This window comes from Oncorhynchus tshawytscha, linkage group LG04 (assembly GCF_018296145.1).
Source record: "Oncorhynchus tshawytscha isolate Ot180627B linkage group LG04, Otsh_v2.0, whole genome shotgun sequence".
Taxonomy (NCBI): Eukaryota; Metazoa; Chordata; class Actinopteri; order Salmoniformes; family Salmonidae; genus Oncorhynchus; species Oncorhynchus tshawytscha.
The window spans coordinates 13,948,645-13,969,623 of NC_056432.1; the positions used below are offsets into that span (position 1 = coordinate 13,948,645).

The following is a 20,979-nucleotide window of genomic DNA, read 5'->3' on the forward strand; positions in this document are numbered from 1 at the left end:
GACAGGTAGAGAGGCAGGCTGACAGAGACAGGTAGAGAGGCAGGCTGACAGAGACAGGTAGAGAGGCAGGCTGACAGAGACAGGTAGAGAGGCAGGCTGACAGAGACAGGTAGAGAGGCAGGCTGACAGAGACAGGTAGACAGGCAGGCTGACAGATACAGGTAGAGAGGCAGGCTGACAGAGACAGGTAGAGAGGCAGGCTGACAGAGACAGGTAGACAGGCAGGCTGACAGATACAGGTAGAGAGGCAGGCTGACAGAGACAGGTAGAGAGGCAGGCTGACAGATACAGGTAGAGAGGCAGGCTGACAGAGACAGGTAGACAGGCAGGCTGACAGATACAGGTAGACAGGCAGGCTGACAGAGACAGGTAGAGAGGCAGGCTGACAGAGACAGGTAGAGAGGCAGGCTGACAGAGACAGGTAGAGAGGCAGGCTGACAGAGACAGGTAGAGAGGCAGGCTGACAGAGACAGGTAGAGAGGCAGGCTGACAGAGACAGGTAGAGAGGCAGGCTGACAGAGACAGGTAGACAGGCAGGCTGACAGATACAGGTAGACAGGCAGGCTGACAGAGACAGGTAGAGAGGCAGGCTGACAGAGACAGGTAGAGAGGCAGGCTGACAGAGACAGGTAGAGAGGCAGGCTGACAGAGACAGGTAGAGAGGCAGGCTGACAGAGACAGGTAGAGAGGCAGGCTGACAGAGACAGGTAGACAGGCAGGCTGACAGACAGGTAGAGAGGCAGGCTGACAGAGACAGGTAGAGAGGCAGGCTGACAGAGACAGGTAGAGAGGCAGGCTGACAGAGACAGGTAGAGAGGCAGGCTGACAGAGACAGGTAGAGAGGCAGGCTGACAGAGACAGGTAGAGAGGCAGGCTGACAGAGACAGGCAGAGAGGCAGGCTGACAGAGACAGGTAGAGAGGCAGGCTGACAGAGACAGGCAGGCAGGCTGACAGAGACAGGTAGAGAGGCAGGCTGACAGAGACAGGTAGAGAGGCAGGCTGACAGAGACAGGTAGAGAGGCAGGCTGACAGAGACAGGCAGAGAGGCAGGCTGACAGAGACAGGTAGAGAGGCAGGCTGACAGAGACAGGTAGAGAGGCAGGCTGACAGAGACAGGTAGACAGGCAGGCTGACAGAGACAGGTAGACAGGCAGGCTGACAGAGACAGGTAGACAGACAGGCTGACAGAGACAGGTAGACAGACAGGCTGACAGAGACAGGTAGACAGGCAGGCTGACAGAGACAGGTAGACAGGCAGGCTGACAGAGACAGGTAGACAGGCAGGCTGACAGATACAGGTAGACAGGCAGGCTGACAGAGACAGGTAGACAGACAGGCTGACAGAGACAGGTAGACAGGCAGGCTGACAGAGACAGGTAGACAGGCAGGCTGACAGAGACAGGTAGAGAGGCAGGCTGACAGAGACAGGTAGAGAGGCAGGCTGACAGAGACAGGCAGGCTGACATAGACAGGTAGACAGGCAGGCTGACAGAGACAGGTAGACAGACAGGCTGACAGAGACAGGCAGGGCCCCCTCTGGCTCTCACTGGGCTGTGGGTCCATGAGTGTGAGGGTACGCACAGCTGCTCCGTGCTGTCTTATCCATGCTGTTTGAATTCGCTTTGCTGGTACTGGTAGCAAATGAAAGTCAGGGGTCTACATTTCATCTAACCTCATCTCCCCAAGTCCTTAAAGCCAAGTACAAGGGCTTGAGCGTGAGCGTGAGCGAGAGAGAGAGAGAGAGAGAGAGAGAGAGAGAGAGAGAGTGAGAGAGTGAGAGAGAGAGAGAGAGAGAGAGAGAGAGATGAACCAGGAGGAGATAAGAAAATGGACAGAGACAGAGCAAAAGAGATGGTGGGAGATAGAAAGAAAGATGAAGGGAGGAGGGACAGACAGAGGGTGAATGCTAGTATTATATCTGACATAAAGCCATCCTCACTGCAGCAATCCTCTCCCTTTCAAAGGTCTTTAGCTGCTTTTTGATCTAACTAGAATTAATCCATAAACTATGAAGGGGGCAACATGCTAGTGAGCGCAGAGCAGGAGAAATGAACCACAGGCCGCTTGATGTGCTTGATCAGAAATGTGTTTATTAACAGGAAAGGGGAGAAATAATTAACCCAGAGACAGCTTGTTTTCTAGAGGTCTGCTAGCGTGTCAAACGGTTCATCCCCCAAGGCTGAAATCCCCCCTCCATCTAGCCTCCCACAAGGCTCACATCCCCCCTCCCCCTAGCCTCCTCCTAGCCTTTCCCTTTCCCCAGACCACTTTCTTCTCAATTATGTGGATGAATGTATCTGTGTAGTATAAAAGTATTGTCAGCCACCAATTGTGCAAGTTCTCCCACTTAAAAAGATGAGAGAGGCCTGTAATTTTCATCATAGGTACACTTCAATTATGACAGACAAAATGAGAAAAAAAAATCCAGAAAATCACATTGTAGGATTTTTAAAGAATTTATTTGCAAATTATGTTGGAAAATAAACTTTTGTTGTTGACCAAATACTTAACTCAATACTTTGTTATATACCCTTTGTTGGCAATGACAGAGGTCAAACGTTTTCTGTAAGTCTTCACAAGGTTTTCACACACTGTTGCTGGTAATTTGGCCCATTCCTCCATGCAGATCTCTTCTAGAGCAGTGATGTTTTGGGGCTGTTGCTGGGCAACACGGACTTTCAACTCCCTCCAAATATTTTTTATGGGGTTGAGATCTGGAGACTGGCTAGGCCACTCCAGGACCTTGAAATGCTTCTTACGAAGCCACTCCTTCGTTGCTCGGGCGGTGTGTTTGGGATCATTGTCATGCTGAAAGACCCAGCCACATTTCATCTTCAATGCCCTTGCTGATGGAAGGAGGTTTTCACTCAAAATCTCACGATACATGGCCCCATTCATTCTTTCCTTTACACGGATCAGTCGTCCTGGTCCCATTGCAGAAAAACAGCCCCAAAGCATGATGTTTCCACCCCCATGCTTCACAGTAGGTATGGTATTCTTTGGATGAAACTCAGCATTCTTTGTCCTCCAAACACGACGAATTGAGTTTTTACCAAAAAGTTATATTTTGGTTTCATCTGACCATGTGACATTCTCCCAATCTTCTTCTGGATCATCCAAATGCTCTCTAGCAAACTTCAGACAGGCCTGGACATGTACTGGCTTAAGCAGGGGGACACGTCTGGCACTGCAGGATTTGAGTCCCTGGCGGCGTAGTGTGTTACTGATGGTAGGCTTTGTTACTTTGGTCCCAGCTCTCTGCAGGTCATTCACTAAGTCCCCCTTGTGGTTCTGGGATTTTTGCTCTCGTTCTTGTGATCATTTTGACCCCACGGGGTGAGAACTTGCGTGGAGCCCCAGATCGAGGGAGATTATCAGTGGTCTTGTATGTCTTCCATTTCCTAATAATTGCTCCCACAGTTGATTTCTTCAAACCAAGCTGCTTACCTATTGCAGATTCAGTCTTCCCAGCCTGGTGCAGGTCTACAATTTTGTTTCTGATGTCCTTTGACAGCTCTTTGGTCTTGGCCATAGTGGAGTTTGGAGTGTGACTGTTTGAGGTTTTGGACAGGTGTCTTTTATACTGCTAACAAGTTCAAACAGGTGCCATTAATACAAGTAACAAGTGGAGGACAGAGGAGCCTCTTAAAGAAGAAGTTACAGGTCTGTGAGAGCCAGAAATCTTGCTTGTTTGTAGGTGACCAAATACTTATTTTCCACCATAATTTGCAAATAAATTCATTAAACATCCTACAATGTGATTTTCAAAAAAAAAAGCTCATTTTGTCTGTCATAGTTGAAGTGTGATGAAAATTATAGGCCTCTCTCATCTTTTTAAGTGGGAGAACTTGTACAATTGGTGGCTGACTAAATACTTTTTTGCCCCACTGTGTTTATGTATGTGTATGCTTGCCTTTGGAAAGGATTCAGTCCCCTTGACTTTTTGCACATTTTGTTAGGTTACAGTCTTATTCTAAAACTGATTAAATATATTTTTTTCCTCATCAATCTACACACAATACCCAAAATGACAAAGGAAAAAGAAAAAAGGAGTTTCTCCCATTCTTCTCTGCAGATCCTCTCAAGGTCTGTCAGGTTGGATGGGGAGCGATGCTGCACAGCTATTTTCAGATCTCTCAAGAGATGTTTGATCGGGTTCAAGTTCAAACTGGCTGGGCCAATCAAGGACATTCAGAGACTTGTCCCGAAGCCACTCCTGTGTTGTCTTGGCTGTGTGCTTATGGTCATTGTCCTGTTGGAAGGTGAACCATCACCCCATTCTGAGGTCCTGAGCACTCTGGGGGACCAGGTTTTTATCAAGGATCTTCTCTGCACTTTGCTTAGTTAAATTTTGCCTGGCACCTGACTAGTCTCCCAGTCTCTGCCGCTGAAAAACATCTCCACAGCATGATGTTGCCACCACCATGCTGCACCGTAGGGATGGTGCCAGGTTTCCTCCAGATGTGATGCTTGGCTTTCAGGCCAAATAGTTTAATCTTGGTTTCATCAGACCAGAGAATCTTGCTTCTCATGGTCTGAGAGTCTTTAGATGCCTTTTGGCAAACTCCAAGCGCGCTGTAATGCGCCTTTTACTGAGCAGTGGATTCCTTCTGGCCACTCTACCATAAAGGCCTGTTTGGTAGTGTGCTACAGACATGGTTCTCCTTCTGGAAGGTTCTTCTGTCTCCACAGAGGAACTCTAGAGCTCTGTCAGAGCGACCATCGAGTACTTGGTCACCTCCCTGACCAAGGCCCTTCTCCCCCGATTGCTCAGTTTGCAGGAATCTTTTGGTACCCTTCCCCAGATCTGTGCCTCGACACAATCATGTCTCGCATCTCTACGGACAATTCCATCGACCTCATGGCTTGGTTTTTGCTCTGACATGCACTGTCAACTGTGGGTCTTATATATATAGATTTGCCTTTCCAAATCATGTCCAATCAATTGAATTTACCACATGTAAACCAATCAAGTTATAGAAACATCTCAAGGATGATCAATGGAAACAAGATGCACCTGAGCTCAATTTAGTCTTATAGCAAAGGGTCTGAATAGTCGGTTCTGGCTTTGTCAATATGGGGTATTGTGTGTTGATGGCTGTTGATTATTATTTCTTTTAATCCATTTTAGATTGTAACAGAACAAAATGTGGAAAAGGTCAAGGGGTCTGAATACTTTCGTAAAGGCACTGTCCATGTGTGTGTGTGTGTGCATGTGTTTGTGGCCATGTCCATGTGTGTTGTGTGTGCATGTGTTTGTGGCCATGTCCATGTGTGTGTGTGTGTGCATGTGTTTGTGGCCATGTCCATGTGTGTGCATGTGTTTGTGGCCATGTCCATGTGTGTTGTGTGTGCATGTGTTTGTGGCCATGTCCATGTGTGTTGTGTGTGCATGTGTTTGTGGCCATGTCCATGTGTGTTGTGTGTGCATGTGTTTGTGGCCATGTCCATGTGTGTGTGTGTGTGTGCATGTGTTTGTGGCCATGTCCATGTGTGTTGTGTGTGCATGTGTTTGTGGCCATGTCCATGTGTGTGTGTGTGTGCATGTGTTTGTGGCCATGTCCATGTGTGTTGTGTGTGCATGTGTTTGTGGCCATGCCCATGTGTGTTGTGTGTGCACGTGTGGGTGCACGTGTGTGTAAAATTGTGGGTTAGTACATGTACTGTATTGTGGTCCAGTACCACTGGCCTATGAAAGCCACAAGGCTCCTACATTGGAAATGGAGGAAGAGAAACTTGACTATTGCTTCCCATGAAGCTAGATCCTCGTGGGGAGCAGGAGGGGGCTACGGCTGTACTCCCTAGCCCATATCAGTGCAGGTGGAATGGGGCTGTCAGGGGATAGCTTGGGGGGCTGAGGGAGGGCTGCCTGGCCTGGGGGTCTTGGTGGGATGGCTAAGCCCCCCCTGAGCCCCCCAGCACCATGGCGAGAGGGTGAGGGTTTGGGTGAGGGAGTTATGACACTGTCACAGGCCACAGACACACGGCAGAGACCCAAGGGGCAGGGAAAAATGACACATTCAAATACACTCTCTTAAATGCTCTCACACACACGCACAGACACGCATGCAACACCACACAAACAAACACACATCCTCTTCTTCCTCTGAGATGAAATCCTATATATCTGTAGTATGGTTACATACAGGATCTAACTCACATAAAAAGAACACCACTTGAGGAAGAGAGAGAGAGAGAGAGAGAGAGAGAGAGAAGAGAGAGAGAGAGAGAGAGAGAGAGAGAGAGAGAGAGAGAGAGAGAGAGAGAGAGAGAGAGAGAGAGAGAGAGAGAGAGAGAGAGAGAGAGAGAGAGAAAGAAAGAAAGAAAGAAAGAAAGAAAGAAAGAAAGAAAGAAAGAAAGAAAGAAAGAAAGAAAGAAAGAAAGAAAGAAAGAAAGAAAGAAAGAAAGAAAGAAAGAGTGATGAGAGAGACCACGGCAGAATCCTCGGCACACAGAGCCCAGGAGAGAATGGCTGTCACGGACAAAACACCACATGAATATTTAGCAGGCATTAAAATGACAAAATATATATTTTTAAATAGCAGGTTACAGGACAAAAAAAGAGAGATATTCCTGGAATTAGCAGTGGGACAAGTGCCCACCCCACACCGCCCACAACCTTCTTCAAAAGAAAAGCAGAGAGATGCTTTAAATAATGTGGGTTCATGGAGAGTCTACCAGTAAATCCAACAGATCAAAGAACCACCATCACCACCAGGTTCCTGCACAAGCTGTCAGAGCAGAGAGAGACAGAGAGCTGTGTGAGCCTCGCGCACCTAGCCTAGCTATCTAAGCACTGCAGAGAGAGAGAGAGAGAGAGAGCTGTGTGAGCCTAGCGCACCTAGCCTAGCACCTAGCCTAGCTATCTAAGCACTGCAGAGAGAGACAGAGAGCTGTGTGAGCCTTGCGCACCTAGCCTAGCTATCTAAGCACTGCAGAGAGAGAGAGAGAGAGCTGTGTGAGCCTAGCGCACCTAGCCTAGCACCTAGCCTAGCTATCTAAGCACTGCAGAGAGAGACAGAGAGCTGTGTGAGCCTTGCGCACCTAGCCTAGCTATCTAAGCACTGCAGAGAGAGAGACAGAGAGCTGTGTGAGCCTAGCGCACCTAGCCTAGCAATCTAAGCACTGCAGAGAGAGAGAGAGAGATAGCTGTGTGACCCTAGCACCCAGCCTAGCTATCTAAGCACTGCAGAGAGAGACAGAGAGAGATAGTTGTGTGAGCCTAGCAGCCCAGCCTAGCGCACCTAGCCTAGCAATCTAAGCACTGCAGAGAGAGAGAGAGATAGTTGTGTGACCCTAGCACCCAGCCTAGCTATCTAAGCACTGCAGAGAGAGAGAGAGAGAGAGAGAGAGATAGATAGTTGTGTGACTGTAGCACCCAGCCTAGCTATCTAAGCACTGCAGAGAGAGAGAGAGAGAGAGAGAGAGAGAGAGAGAGAGAAAGAGAGAGAGAGAGAGAGAGAGAGAGAGAGAGAGAGCTGTGAGAGCCTAGCACTTAGCCTAGCACCTGCTACCTGAGCACTGCAGCCTAGTCTTAAGTAACACAGCAAACACAGAGCCTGCAGGCTGCCAATACTGAACACTGAGAGACCCAACACTGATTGATATATAGAACCTCAACACTACAGAAATAGGCTAGACTTTATTATAGACTCAATAGGAGAGATAGCGCTTCAGTAGTGTACCCTGAGAAGCAATAGAGATCACAGAATAAGCTATTTTCCAGGAAGTTATAGTATATTCAACCCTCTCCCCTTCCCTTTCTCCTCACTCCTCTTCCAACTACATGTTCCACCTCTTCCCTCTGCAGCATGGTTTAATTCTTTCTCTCCCCCTCTCTCTGTGTTGATGTGCAGAGGAGAGGAAGAGGACTGTGCCCTAGAACAGGGATGAACTGGCTTGTTAACAGAAGCAGCACTTTATCAAAGAAACCAAACATTATTTATTTGTAATAATTCCACCACGTTTCACACTGGCTGAAGCAGCACAGAAGCAGCACTTTATCAAAGAAACCAAACATTATTTATTTGTAATAATTCCACCACACTCACACTGGCTGACTGTCCCAGAGGTGGTTGGCTAGAGGGGCGATGCGGGAGAGACAAGACCAGAGGAGGAAAACAACCACTCACCAGCTCCACCAATGACAAGCCTCCATAGCTGTGGGCCACGATAAAGACATTCCTGGCGGCAGCGTTGGACACAAAGTGGTCCCACACGTACAGCAAGTGTTCCTCAGGGGAGCCATTTTCCTGTAACACAAGGACTTCACGTTACAGCGCCAAAACAAACACAAAACACACAGGAGCAACAGAGAGAGGAAGATTGAAGAAGGGGTGAGAAATCAGAGGCAGACAAAAATAGACAGATGGATTTAAAGACTGATTTAATTAAGTGATAATGCCAGAGAAGCAGGTGTTTGGAGGATATATTGGCATATGTGTTGTTAGGCCTGAGACTAAGTCCTCCAAAGACCGGCTTCGAGGGCATTATCACTTTTATACAACGGTTTACCAACATCTGCAAATAATGATTGACATATTTTCATTAGAAACATTTTTATTAATTCATTCATACTATTTCATATAGTCACGATACAAATCTAGGGTTGTCGGGGAAGCGACGCAATCATTCAGTCTTTTGTTCTGTATCTATTGATGAGACCCAGTCATTCAGTCTTTTGTTCTGTATCTATTGATGAGACCCAGTCATTCAGTCTTTTGTTCTGTATCTATTGATGAGACCCAGTCATTCAGTCTTTTGTTCTGTATCTATTGATGAGACCCAGTCATTCAGTCTTTTGTTCTGTATCTTTTGATGAGACCCAGTCGTTCAGTCTTTTGTTCTGTATCTATTGATGAGACCCAGTCATTCAGTCTTTTGTTCTGTATCTATTGATGAGACCCAGTCATTCAGTCTTTTGTTCTGTATCTATTGATGAGACCCAGTCATTCAGTCTTTTGTTCTGTATCTATTGATGAGACCCAGTCATTCAGTCTTTTGTTCTGTATCTATTGATGAGACCCAGTCATTCAGTCTTTTGTTCTGTATCTATTGATGAGACCCAGTCATTCAGTCTTTTTGTTCTGTATCTATTGATGAGACCCAGTCATTCAGTCTTTTGTTCTGTATCTATTGATGAGACCCAGTCATTCAGTCTTTTGTTCTGTATCTATTGATGAGACCCAGTCATTCAGTCTTTTGTTCTGTATCTATTGATGAGACCCAGTCATTCAGTCTTTTGTTCTGTATCTATTGATGAGACCCAGTCATTCAGTCTTTTGTTCTGTATCTATTGATGAGACCCAGTCATTCAGTCTTTTGTTTTGTATCTTTTGATGAGACCCAGTCGTTCAGTCTTTTGTTCTGTATCTATTGATGAGACCCAGTCATTCAGTCTTTTGTTCTGTATCTATTGATGAGACCCAGTCATTCAGTCTTTTGTTCTGTATCTATTGATGAGACCCAGTCATTCAGTCTTTTGTTCTGTATCTATTGATGAGACCCAGTCATTCAGTCTTTTGTTCTGTATCTTTTGATGAGACCCAGTCATTCAGTCTTTTGTTCTGTATCTATTGATGAGACCCAGTCATTCAGTCTTTTGTTCTGTATCTATTGATGAGACCCAGTCATTCAGTCTTTTGTTCTGTATCTATTGATGAGACCCAGTCATTCAGTCTTTTGTTCTGTATCTATTGATGAGACCCAGTCATTCAGTCTTTTGTTCTGCATCTATTGATGAGACCCAGTCATTCAGTCTTTTGTTCTGTATCTATTGATGAGACCCAGTCATTCAGTCTTTTGTTCTGTATCTATTGATGAGACCCAGTCATTCAGTCTTTTGTTCTGTATCTATTGATGAGACCCAGTCATTCAGTCTTTTGTTCTGTATCTTTTGATGAGACCCAGTCATTCAGTCTTTTGTTCTGTATCTATTGATGCGACCCAGTCGTTCGTTCTAAATGTTTTATTGACATGCTGGCTGGCAACGTTCTTATTGCTAGCTAGCCAACTACGGATAAATTACAGTAACGTCAAAAAGCACAGCCGGAATAAGAGCAAAGTAGCTGCATTTGCTTAAGCTGTTTTCTAGTGACATTTATTTGGATACATCCATAACAATGAGCTAATGAGGCACGATTTCACTTGACGTAGAAAACGTGCTCCCATCAGGACACTGTTGTTCAGACAAGCTCGCCAACAACATAGCTGCATTTCATTTGAACTTTTTCAAATTAATTTTGTTAGTAAATATCCATAAAATGATGCCAGCTGATTCATGATTTCGACTGGCTGAGAAAAGCTGTCAGTCTCTCTGTCTCGTCCCGACTCCCGATGCGTTCATTAATATGGGACAGCAGGAGATCGAATTTCAATATGGAAACAATGTCGCAAATGTTGGAGAGACAGACAGCAAGGTTTACACAAATCTCCGCTGTTGAAAACTAAACAGTCTAAAATAAATGTGAGATAATGTCTCAACGCTTTTTACAGTGTAGATCTACTTTATAAAGTACCCGGCTGGGCTGAGGAGACAGTGGATTGGGCTGAGGAGACAGTGGATTGGGCTGAGGAGACAGTGGATTGGGCTGAGGAGACAGTGGATTGGGCAGTCAAACGGAACAGAGTAAATAGGCATTTCAACGTCAAAGATTTAGCTGGTGGCAACTTGTCGAAAAGACACCGGCTGGAATGTAGCTTTAACCAATCCACATCTAGGATTAGACCCACCCGTTGTATAAAGATAAACTAAATATGAGAGACATAAAGAGAGAAAGGGAAAGTAACAGAAATGGTTCTGCCACAGTAAGCATGAAGGCCTATCTATTCCAGGGACAGTGATAAAATGAAACACTGCTGATGGCAGAGGGTGTTTTGTTTTTAGAAATACTGACTGCTCACTGGATCAATAGGTCTTGCATATTGCAAATGTCCGAAATGTAAACTCAATAGGCTACGAGACGTAACGTTTAAATCTTAATTTGTACCTGGAGCACCTGTATGGCGGCAAACACCCCGTAGGTAGGCGTATTTTAAACCAAACTAAATTCCAACTCACACAAGGTATATGCATGAACAATGGTGAATCAAATCACACTGAAATCACACACGCACTCGCATGCACAAATCAGATGAGATTCAATACATCTGACCATAAAGTCCACACACGTGGGTTGTGTTTTAACGGAGCATCACTAAGTGCAATTGTTTGTACCATGCTCCATCTTCAGCAGGCAAATAAATACCCTTTCTGTCATTTGGTGAAACCACTCCAAAGACATTTGAAAGCAAAAACAGTCTGGTTAGCTGACAGAGGGGGTAAATGGTAACAAAGCTTCATGTGCACTTAGCCTAAATGTCTGGGACGGATGTTTTACACTATGCTGTGACTGACGGTTCTAGTGGCTTATCTGAGGCAATGGCTGTTTGTTTCATAAAGGTCAGGGGAAAATGCTGTGCCATTTCACTGAAGACACAGCTTACACCCACGCACACCCAAGCATTGAGTATTGAAAACAGACAAAATACTTTTCAATATAGTTGTTGATTCGCTGTTGTTATTGTGCTGGAGCGATCACGTGTGTGCGTGCGTGTGCGTGCGTGTGGAGGTACAGTAAATTAACTTCTTGGCTTGTTTAACTAAAATCCCCTACGCAAAAATGTATGGGGAAAAAACAATTGGAATCATTTCTGCTTTAATTTTTTTTATATACAGTACCATTCAAAGGTTTGTGGCTAATTTATGGCTCTACACAGAATTATGAAGCTGGTTGAGAGAATGCCAAGAGGGTGCAAAGCTGTCATCAAGGCAAAGGGTGGCTACTTTGAAGAATCTCAAATATAAAATATAATTTGATTTGTTTCACACTTTATTTGGTTACTACGTGATTCCACATGTATTATTTCATAGTTTTGATGTCTTCACTATTACTCTACAATTATAAAGAACCCCCTTTGAATCAGTAGGTGTGTCCAAACTTTTAACTGGTCCTGCATAAAACATTCTATTGGTTGCAAGAATTTTGTATAATAATTTAAATACAAAAACTCTGTTTTGAATCTGGTGACATTTTGTGTACCAGTTCATAAACCATGTACCATGGAATCCGTACATCTAAAATCTCTTCCCAACTACTTTGCAATCTATATGGCAAAATGTTTTGGTCCTTAAATGAGTGGTAAACTTTTTTTTTTTTAAGCAATTTTGGTTTTTAATGCAGGGTCGACAGAGAAGTTCCTTACTTCCTCCCCTTTCCACTTGATGTTTCCATATATTTGTGTTAGCTGCATGTGTGACATAACTCCACCAGTCCTATTTATCATATCATTTACAAATATTATATTGTTTTAAATTTTGTTTCCCCCCCAAAAAGTATGTTTTATCAAATAGTACATTTGAGTTCAACCATAATATTTGTTGAAAGGTTGTAATCTGAAGGGAAAAGGCCATTCCTGAACATGGCGTTAGACATTCTTATTCATCTGCTAGATAAACCAGTTAGGATTTAAGTATAAACTCTTGGCTTGTTTATGTTTGCTGTTGTAATTATATAAGGAGGGAGGGTGGTTGTGTTCAGAGCCAGACTCTACGGAGGGTGATGCATAGGTGGGTAACACTGCGCCCTTCCCCACCCTGATCACCATGGGAGGAGGGGTGTGTTGGGGTGGGGTGGGGGCAGAGTCGGCTGTCTGAAGGCCTGTGACAACAAGTCCTTTGAAGTCGTCCTCTCCTTCGCTGAGTCACCATTCATCTACAAGGGCTCTGTTTCATAATCCCTCCCTCAAACTACACCTGCTGTTCTCTCTCTTCACATGACCTTCCCTACTGAGGCTTGTTAGGTGGTCATCAGGACTTACACACATGACCTTCTTCATTTCCCTCATCCCTGGTAATTGAGAAGTAGACATTGGTTTGATGCTAAACATGAAGAACATTTACATGGGCACCACGATGCCAACTCTACCAAGGTTTTCCAGAACACAGCTTTGACCTACTACAGTAGCTATGTTGGTCTACTGTACTTCAAACAATGTGTACGCAGGTTGACTAGGATTCAAAACATCTCAAACAGCGTAATTCATACTCTTAGAGGAGGTTCTCCCACAACAGTGTGATTTACACTGCATACAAGTTAAAGTATTGGATTCGTCACACACTACACTAATCCCATTACACTACCATTTCAAACTCTTTTTATCCCTCTCGCTGTGTTCCGGTCAAATTAGACCGATTTACAAGTTATCTCTGAAAAAATGTTGTTCATTTAATCGGTTGTCATAAGGTTCCATGACATTGTACACATAGGGCATCTGAACACACAAAATACATTTAGATGATTTTCATTACATTTTGGGTATTTTATTGAACTTTTGTACACCTGTGGTGTTCCCGGTCAAAAATGACCGGTCATTGACCGGTCAACTCGACCTGTATCCATCTAATTAATACAAACACAGTTGTGAAAGCTCCATATACTGTACAACAGTGAGACGTGCGTGAGACAGCAAGCAGGGAGGAACAGTAAGCACTTGATTATGGATAATGGACCAGCCCACCTACAGATATAAGCGCAAACACAGGCACACACATACCATATTATCTCACAAGAGAATTCTCGTCGGTTATTGTCACAGCCGTGTATATCCCCCTAAGCCGATACTACGACGGCCCTCAAGGAACTTCACTGGACTTGATGCAAACTGGAAACCATATAGCCTGAAGCTGCATTTATTGTAGTTGGGGATTTTAACAAAGCAAATTTGAGAACAAGGCTACCTAAATTCTGTCAGCATATTGATTGTAGCACTCGTGTGGGCAATACACTGGATCACTGCTACTCTAACTTCCAAAATGCTTACCAGGCCCTCCCCTACCCTTCCTTCGGCAAATCTGACAACGACTCCATTTTGCTCCTCCAGTCCTATAGGCAGAAACTCAAACAGGATGTATCCGTGACAAGAACTATTCAAAGTTTGTCTGACAAATCGGAATCACACTTCAAGATTGTTTTGATCACGTGGACTGGGAAATGTTCCAGGCAGCCTCAGAGAATAACATTTATTTACATGCTGATTCGGTGAATGAGTTTACAAGGAACTGCATTGGAGATGTTGTTCTCACTGTGACTATTGAAACCTACCCTAACCAGAAATCATGTACAGATGGCGGCATTTGCGCGAAACTGAAAGCGCGAACCACCGTATTTAACCATGGAAAGATGACTGGGAATATGGCTGAATACAAACAGTGTACTTATTCCCTCCGAAAGGCAATCAGACAAGTGAAATGTCGGTATAGGCACAAAGTGGAATTGCAATTCAACGGCTCAGACACGAGACGTATGTGGCAGGGTCTACAGACAATCACGGACTACAAAATAAAACCAGCCACGTCACGGACACCGACGTCTTGATTCCAGACAAACTAAACATCTTCTTAGTCCGCTTTGAGGATAATACAGTGCCACCGATGCGGCCCACTAACAAGGACTGTGGGCTCTCCTTCTCCATGGCTGATGAGAGTAAGACATTTAAATGTGTTAACCCTTGCAAGGATGCCGGCCCAGATGGCATCCCTAGCCGCATCCTCAGAACATGCACAGACCAGCTGGCTGGAGTGTTTACGGACAAATTCAATCACTTTCTTTCCCAGTCTGCTGTCCCTACATGCTTCAAGATGACCACCATTGTTCCCGTACCCAAGAAGGCAAAGTTAACTGAGAGACTAGTCAAGGATCATATCACCTCCACCTTACCTGCCACCCATGGCCCACTTCAATTTGCATACAGCCCGAATAGGCCCACAGACGATGCAATCGCAATCACACTGCCCTATCCCATCTTGATAAGAGGAATGCCTTTGTAAGAATGCTGTTCATTGACTACAGCTCAGTATTCAACACCACAGTACACTCCAAGCTCATTATTAAGCTTGAGGACCTGGGTCTCAACCCCACCCTGTGCAATTGGGTCCTGGACTTCCTGACGGGCCGCTCCCAGGTGGTGAAGGTAGGATACAATATCTCCACTTCACTGATCCTCAACACTGGGGCCCCACAAGTGTGCATGCTCAGCCCCCTCCTGTACTCCCTGTAAACCCATGACTGCGTGGCCATGCACGCCTCCAACTCAATCATCAAGTTTGGAAATGACACAACAGTAGTGGGCTTGATTACCAACAACGACGAGACAGCCTACAGGGAGGAGGTGAGGGCACTCAGTGTGGTGCCAGGAAAATAACCTCTCACTAAACATCAACAAAACAAAGGAGATGATCGTGGACTGCAGAGGGAGCACCCACCTATCCACATCGACAGGACAGCAGTGGAGAAGGTGGAGAGTTTTAAGTTCCCCGGCGTGCAGATCGTGGACAAACTGAAATGGTCCACTCACACACTAATTTCTCTTTGCTTACCTGAGCATAATATGGACTTGGTCTTTTACCACATAGGGCTATCTACTGTATACTACCCCTACCTTGTCATGACACTGATTGTCTCAAACGCATTCCAGGTGACTAACTCATGAAACTGGTTGAGAGAATGCCAAGAGTGTGCAAAGCTGTCATCAAGGCAAAGGGTGGCTATTTGAACAATCGCAAATATAGAATATTTTGATTACTTTAACACTTTTTTGGTTACTACATGATTCCATATGTGTTATCTCATAGTGTTGATATCTTCACTATTATTCTACAATGTAGAAAATATTAAAAATAAAGAAAAACCCTTGAATAAGTAGGTGTTCTAAAACTTTTGACTGGTAGCGTATGTATATATTCTTATTCCATCCCTTTACTTAGATTTGTGTGTATTAAGTAGTTGTTGTGAAATTGTTAGATTACTTGTTAGATATTACTGCACTGTCGGAACTAGAAGCGCAAGCATTCCGCTACACTCGCAATAACATCTGCTAACCATGTGTATGTGATCAACAACATTTTATTTGATACTAAAGAGTCTGCTGACCAACGCCCTTGATTGGTCAGTATCAAACTTGCCTTGTTTGAAAGAGGAGGATAAAACAGTACAAAGACAACCAGTGCTTTCAATTCCCCACCCATCCACACCCCTCTCATCAATGAGACCCACACACTCCCCCAGTCCTCCAGAAACTCACTGTCTGTTTTCTTTCCCCACTTTCTCCTCTCTGTTTACAGGACATTTATGAGAAGCAGGGAGAGGAGAGAACCCAGCTATGGCAACAATAACAGCACTAATGCCAAGACAAACACCCCAGCCCACCAACCCAGGAAAGAATGAATCTAACAGTATCAACACACACTGACAAACAACCACTACAGGCTTCCCCTCCCTCCTAGGGCTGGGCGATATGGCCTAAACATTATATCTCAATAATTATTATTATTTTTTTAAACTTATGGGCGATTCACAATATATATTTAGATTTTTGTTAAAAAAAACTTATCTAAATAATCTTTGTTGTATAATTAAAGGTCAATACACTGCATTTCAAACAGTCAGCAGTAATCTAATGAATTCAGGGCTTGTAAAACAACATCTAGGCTAAATATAAACCTTCCACAACCATCAGACCCACTAATAATGGCATTATTTTATCAAAATGGTTTAACCTGCTTATTTGTAGTAATCACTGATCTGGCTTTCAAGTCTGTCTATAAAAATGACATTTTGGTTCCAAATTGAACCAGAACCATGCATACTGCATATTCACTCATAATGACTCATTTATTGTAGCAGGAATTGCAGAAAATTAAACACAGGTCTCATAACCAGCTCATCTTTATATTTCAAGTTTAACCAACCCGGAACTATTTGCTAGTTAACAAGGTAGAACAGTTGGTTTTATGCTTATTGCACATTTATAAAATACAGATTGGTACTCCCGTTTTAGTAGTGCCTGCTCTGTGCTCAAATTGAGTTGTTAAGACATAAAAAGGGTGTAGATAGAAAGATCATCTTCTCTATCACAGTAACATAATAGCTCCATACGTTTCGGCATCAATATGACCGATTCTGTTGGACCAAACCTTAAATGCAAACGGTGAGTTGAAACCGCTTGTCAGAGAGGAAGAAGCAATCTCTCATCGTTATTGTTGTGAGTGGCCAGGGCTTGATGTGTGTGTGTCAATGGGAAGGTGTGCACAGCACAGAAGGAGTGAAGGAGACAAGGGCAAAAAGACAACGGCAGAACAAGCGCTCAAAAGAAAAACAGACAAATATTCTTGCAATACGGGCATGTGGAATATCGCGCTAAAACAAATTATAATCAATCCGTCTCCTTCCATCAATCAATCAAATAAAGGCCTTTTTACACCAGCGGTTGTCACAAAGTGCATATACAAAAACCAAGCAATGCAGCTGTTCTCTCGCTCCCTCCCAGGAAATAGATAGCGCTCAGACAGTCTACAGGTGTAGACTAAAAGTGAGCTGCTTACAGGCCTTTGCCAACAACGCAGAGAGAATATATAGAACTAAAAGAAAATAGAAACATAATAAATACACAATGAGTAACGATAACGGGGCTGTATACACTGGGTAGCAGTATCGAGTCAATGTGCGGGGTTTCGAGGCAATTGAGGTAGATATGTACCAGTGGAGGCTCCTCCTCAGAGGAAGGGGAGGGCCATAAAAATAGTGAAACATAAAAAAGTGATCATTTTTAGATAAAACTAAACTAAATACATTCATGTCACCAAATCATTGATTAAAACACACTGTTTTGTAATGGAGGAATACATTAGCCTCAACAGCACTCTGTAGGGTAGCACCATGGGGTAGCCGGAGGACAGCTAGTTTCCGTCCTCGCTTGGGTACATTGACTTTAATACAAAACCTATGAGGCTCATGGTTCTTACTCTCTTTCATAGATTTACACAGTAATGACGCTGCCTTCGGAAAATATTCAAACCCTTTAACTTTTTCCACATTTTGTTATGTTACAGCCTTATTCTAAAATGGATTAAATAAAATAACGTTTCCAGGAATCTACACACAATACCCCATAAAGACAAAGCGAAAACTGTTGTTTAGAAAAAAACGAGAAAAAAAAAAAACGTATTTTACAAAAGTATTCACCCCCTGTGCTATGAGATTCGAAATTGAGCTCAGGTGCATCCTGTTTGCATTCATCATCCTTGAGATGTTTCATCAACTTGATGGGAGTCCACCTGTGGTAAATTACATTGATTTGACATGATGGAAAGGCACACACCTGTCTATAAACGGTCTCACAGTTGACAAACCAAGCCGTGAAGTAAAGGAACTATCCATAGAGCTCCGAGACAGGATTGTTTCGAGGCACAGATCTGGGAAAGGGTACCAAAAAATGTGTGCAGCATTGAAGGTCCCCGAGAACACAGTGGCCTCCATCATTCTTATATGTAAGAAGTTTGAAACCACCAATACTCTTCCTGTAGCTGTTTGCCCGGCCAAACTGAGCAATTGGGAGAGAAGGACCTTTGAAGAACCCAATGGTCATTCTGACAAATCTCTCGAGTCCCTCTGTGGAGGTGGTTGCACATCTGGAAGTTTCTCCCATCTCAAATGGTGGTGGCAGCATCATGCTGTGGGGATGTTTTTTAGTGGCAGGAACTGGGAGACTGGTCAGGATCCAGGCAAAGATGCACGGAGAGATCCTTGATGAAATCCTGCTCCAGAGGGCTCAGGACATCAGACTTGGCTGAAGGTTCACCTTCCAACAGGACAACGACCCTAAGCATACAGCCAAGACAACACAGGAGTGGCTTCGGGACAAGTCTCTTAATGTCCTTGAGTGGCCCAGCCAGAGCCCGGACTTGAACCCGATCAAACATCTCTGGAGAGACCTGAAAATAGATGTGCAGCAACACTCCCCATCCAACCTAACAGAGCTTGAGAGGATCTGCAGAGAAGAATAGGAGCAACTCCCAAAATAGTTAAATAAAGGTTATAGAAAATAAAAAAAGTGCCAAGCTTGTAGCTTCATACCCAAGAAGACTTGATACTGTAATCGCTGCCAAAGGTGCTTCAACAAAGTACTGAGCAAATGGTCTGAATACTTATGTAAATGTGATATTTCAGTAGTTCTTTTTTTGCCCAAATTTCTAAACACCGGTATTAGTTATAATAGTTAGTGCAGAAAGGGTCGAAGCAAATAGTCCGGTAAACCATTGAACTATTTAACAGTCTTATGGCTTGGGGGTAGAAGCTGTTCAGGGTCCTGTTGGTTCCTGATTTGGTGCATCAGTACTGCTTGCCATGCGGTAACAGAGAGAATACCATATGACTTGTGTTGTGGAGTCCTTGACAATTTGTTGGGTCTTTCTCTGACACCGTCTGGTGTGAAGGTCTTGGATGGCAGGGAGCTCGGCCCCAGTCACTAACCTCTTTAACACCTTGTGGTCGGATGCCAAACAGTTGCCATACCAAGCGGTGATGCAGCCAGTTAAGATGCTTTCAATGGTGCAGCTGTATAACTTTGTGAGGATCTGAGGGTCCATGCTAATTCTTTTCAGCCTCCTGAGGGGGAAGAGGCATTCTTCATGACTGTGTTGATGTGTGTAGACCATGATAATTCCTTAGTGATGTGGACACCGAGGAACTTGAAACTCTTGACCTGCTCCACTACAGCCCCGCCGACGTGGATGGGGGTGTGCTCGGTCCTCCGTTTCCTGTAGTCCACAAACAGATCCTTTGTCTTGCTGATGTTGGAGGGAGAGGTTGTTGTCCTGGCACCACACTGCCAGGTCTCTGACCATCTCCCTGGTGGCTGTCTCATCGTCGTCGGTGATTAGGCCTACCATCGTTGTGTCGTCTGCAAACTTAATGATGGTATTGGAGTCGTGCGCGGCCTCGCAGTCGTGGGTGAACAGGGAGTACAGGAGGAGACTAAGCATGCACCCCCGAGGGGCCCCCTTTTTGAGGGTCAGCTTGGAATATGTGTTGTCGCCTACCATCACCACTTGGGCTGCATCCTGTCAGGAAGCACAGGATCCAGTTGCAGAGGGAGGTGTTTAATCCCAGAGTCCTTAGCGTTGTGATGAGCTTTGAGGGCATTATGGTGTTGAATGTTGAGCTGTAGTGAATGAACAGCATTCTCATGTAGGTGTTCCTCTTGTCCATGTGGGAAAGGGTCAGTGTGGAGTGCAACAGAGATAGCGTCATCTGTGGATCTGTTGGGGCGGTATGTGAATTGGACTGGGTCCAGGGTGTCTGGGATGATGGTGTTGATGTGAGTCATGACCAGCCTTTCAAAGCACTTCATGGCTACAGACACTGACTTGAGAAAAAGAGAGAAAGAGAGTGAGACAGAGAGTGGGGATGAGGTGTGTTTTATTTAAAAGGCTGACAAGTGACAGGTCTCCAGGTTACATGCAAACAAACACACACACACACACACACACACACACACACACACACACACACACACACACACACACACATCCACACATCTCAGCTTGGCTCTGTCTCTCTCTGAAGACACACTGAGTAAACACACCTGCAGCCCGCTCATTTGAATATTGAATGTGTCACTTACAGCGACTAACTGAATTATCTTCAATTGGCCTAATGATGAAATATTAAACAAGCGGCAGGGACAGGTGATTACATGGTTTGGTATTAGAACTGGAGCTATTTGAATGTGGATTTTCACTCAAACACCTGTTTGTCCTGGATGTGGACTCTTCTAGACTTCTCTTCCCTTTTTTCCTTCATCTATCTTTTTCTTCCCTTCAGCCCTCTTTCCTTCCAGACACAACGGTCTGCAGGGTGAGGAGACGATATGGAGCAAATTAGTGGCAGAGATGGGAAAATAATGACTGTAGCATTGTGGGTAATTACCAGGTACTGCCTATGGAAAGTTAAGCTCAGAAAAAAAAATATGAGAGGCGGAAAGATAGAGGGGAGAGAGAGGAGAGATACAGAGAGAGAGAGAGAGTTCAGGGAAGAAAAACAAGGGATAATGTGTGTTAGACTGAGTGAGAGAAATACGTACAGACACGAAGAGAAGTGTGA

The 20,979-nt window shown here is 44.5% G+C and overlaps 1 protein-coding gene across 4 annotated transcripts in view; it reads right to left on the reverse strand.

Moving 5' to 3' along the window:
* The window catches only part of LOC112247110 (cotranscriptional regulator FAM172A homolog), a 347,725-nt gene that overhangs the window by 147,906 nt on the left and 178,840 nt on the right, over positions 1-20,979 (reverse strand). For all 4 annotated transcript variants that reach the window (XM_042320348.1, XM_042320350.1, XM_042320349.1 and 1 more), the window contains exon 8: positions 8,134-8,253. In XM_042320348.1, coding sequence (XP_042176282.1) covers positions 8,134-8,253 — 120 coding nt within the window. The remainder of the gene's footprint in view (positions 1-8,133; positions 8,254-20,979) is intronic.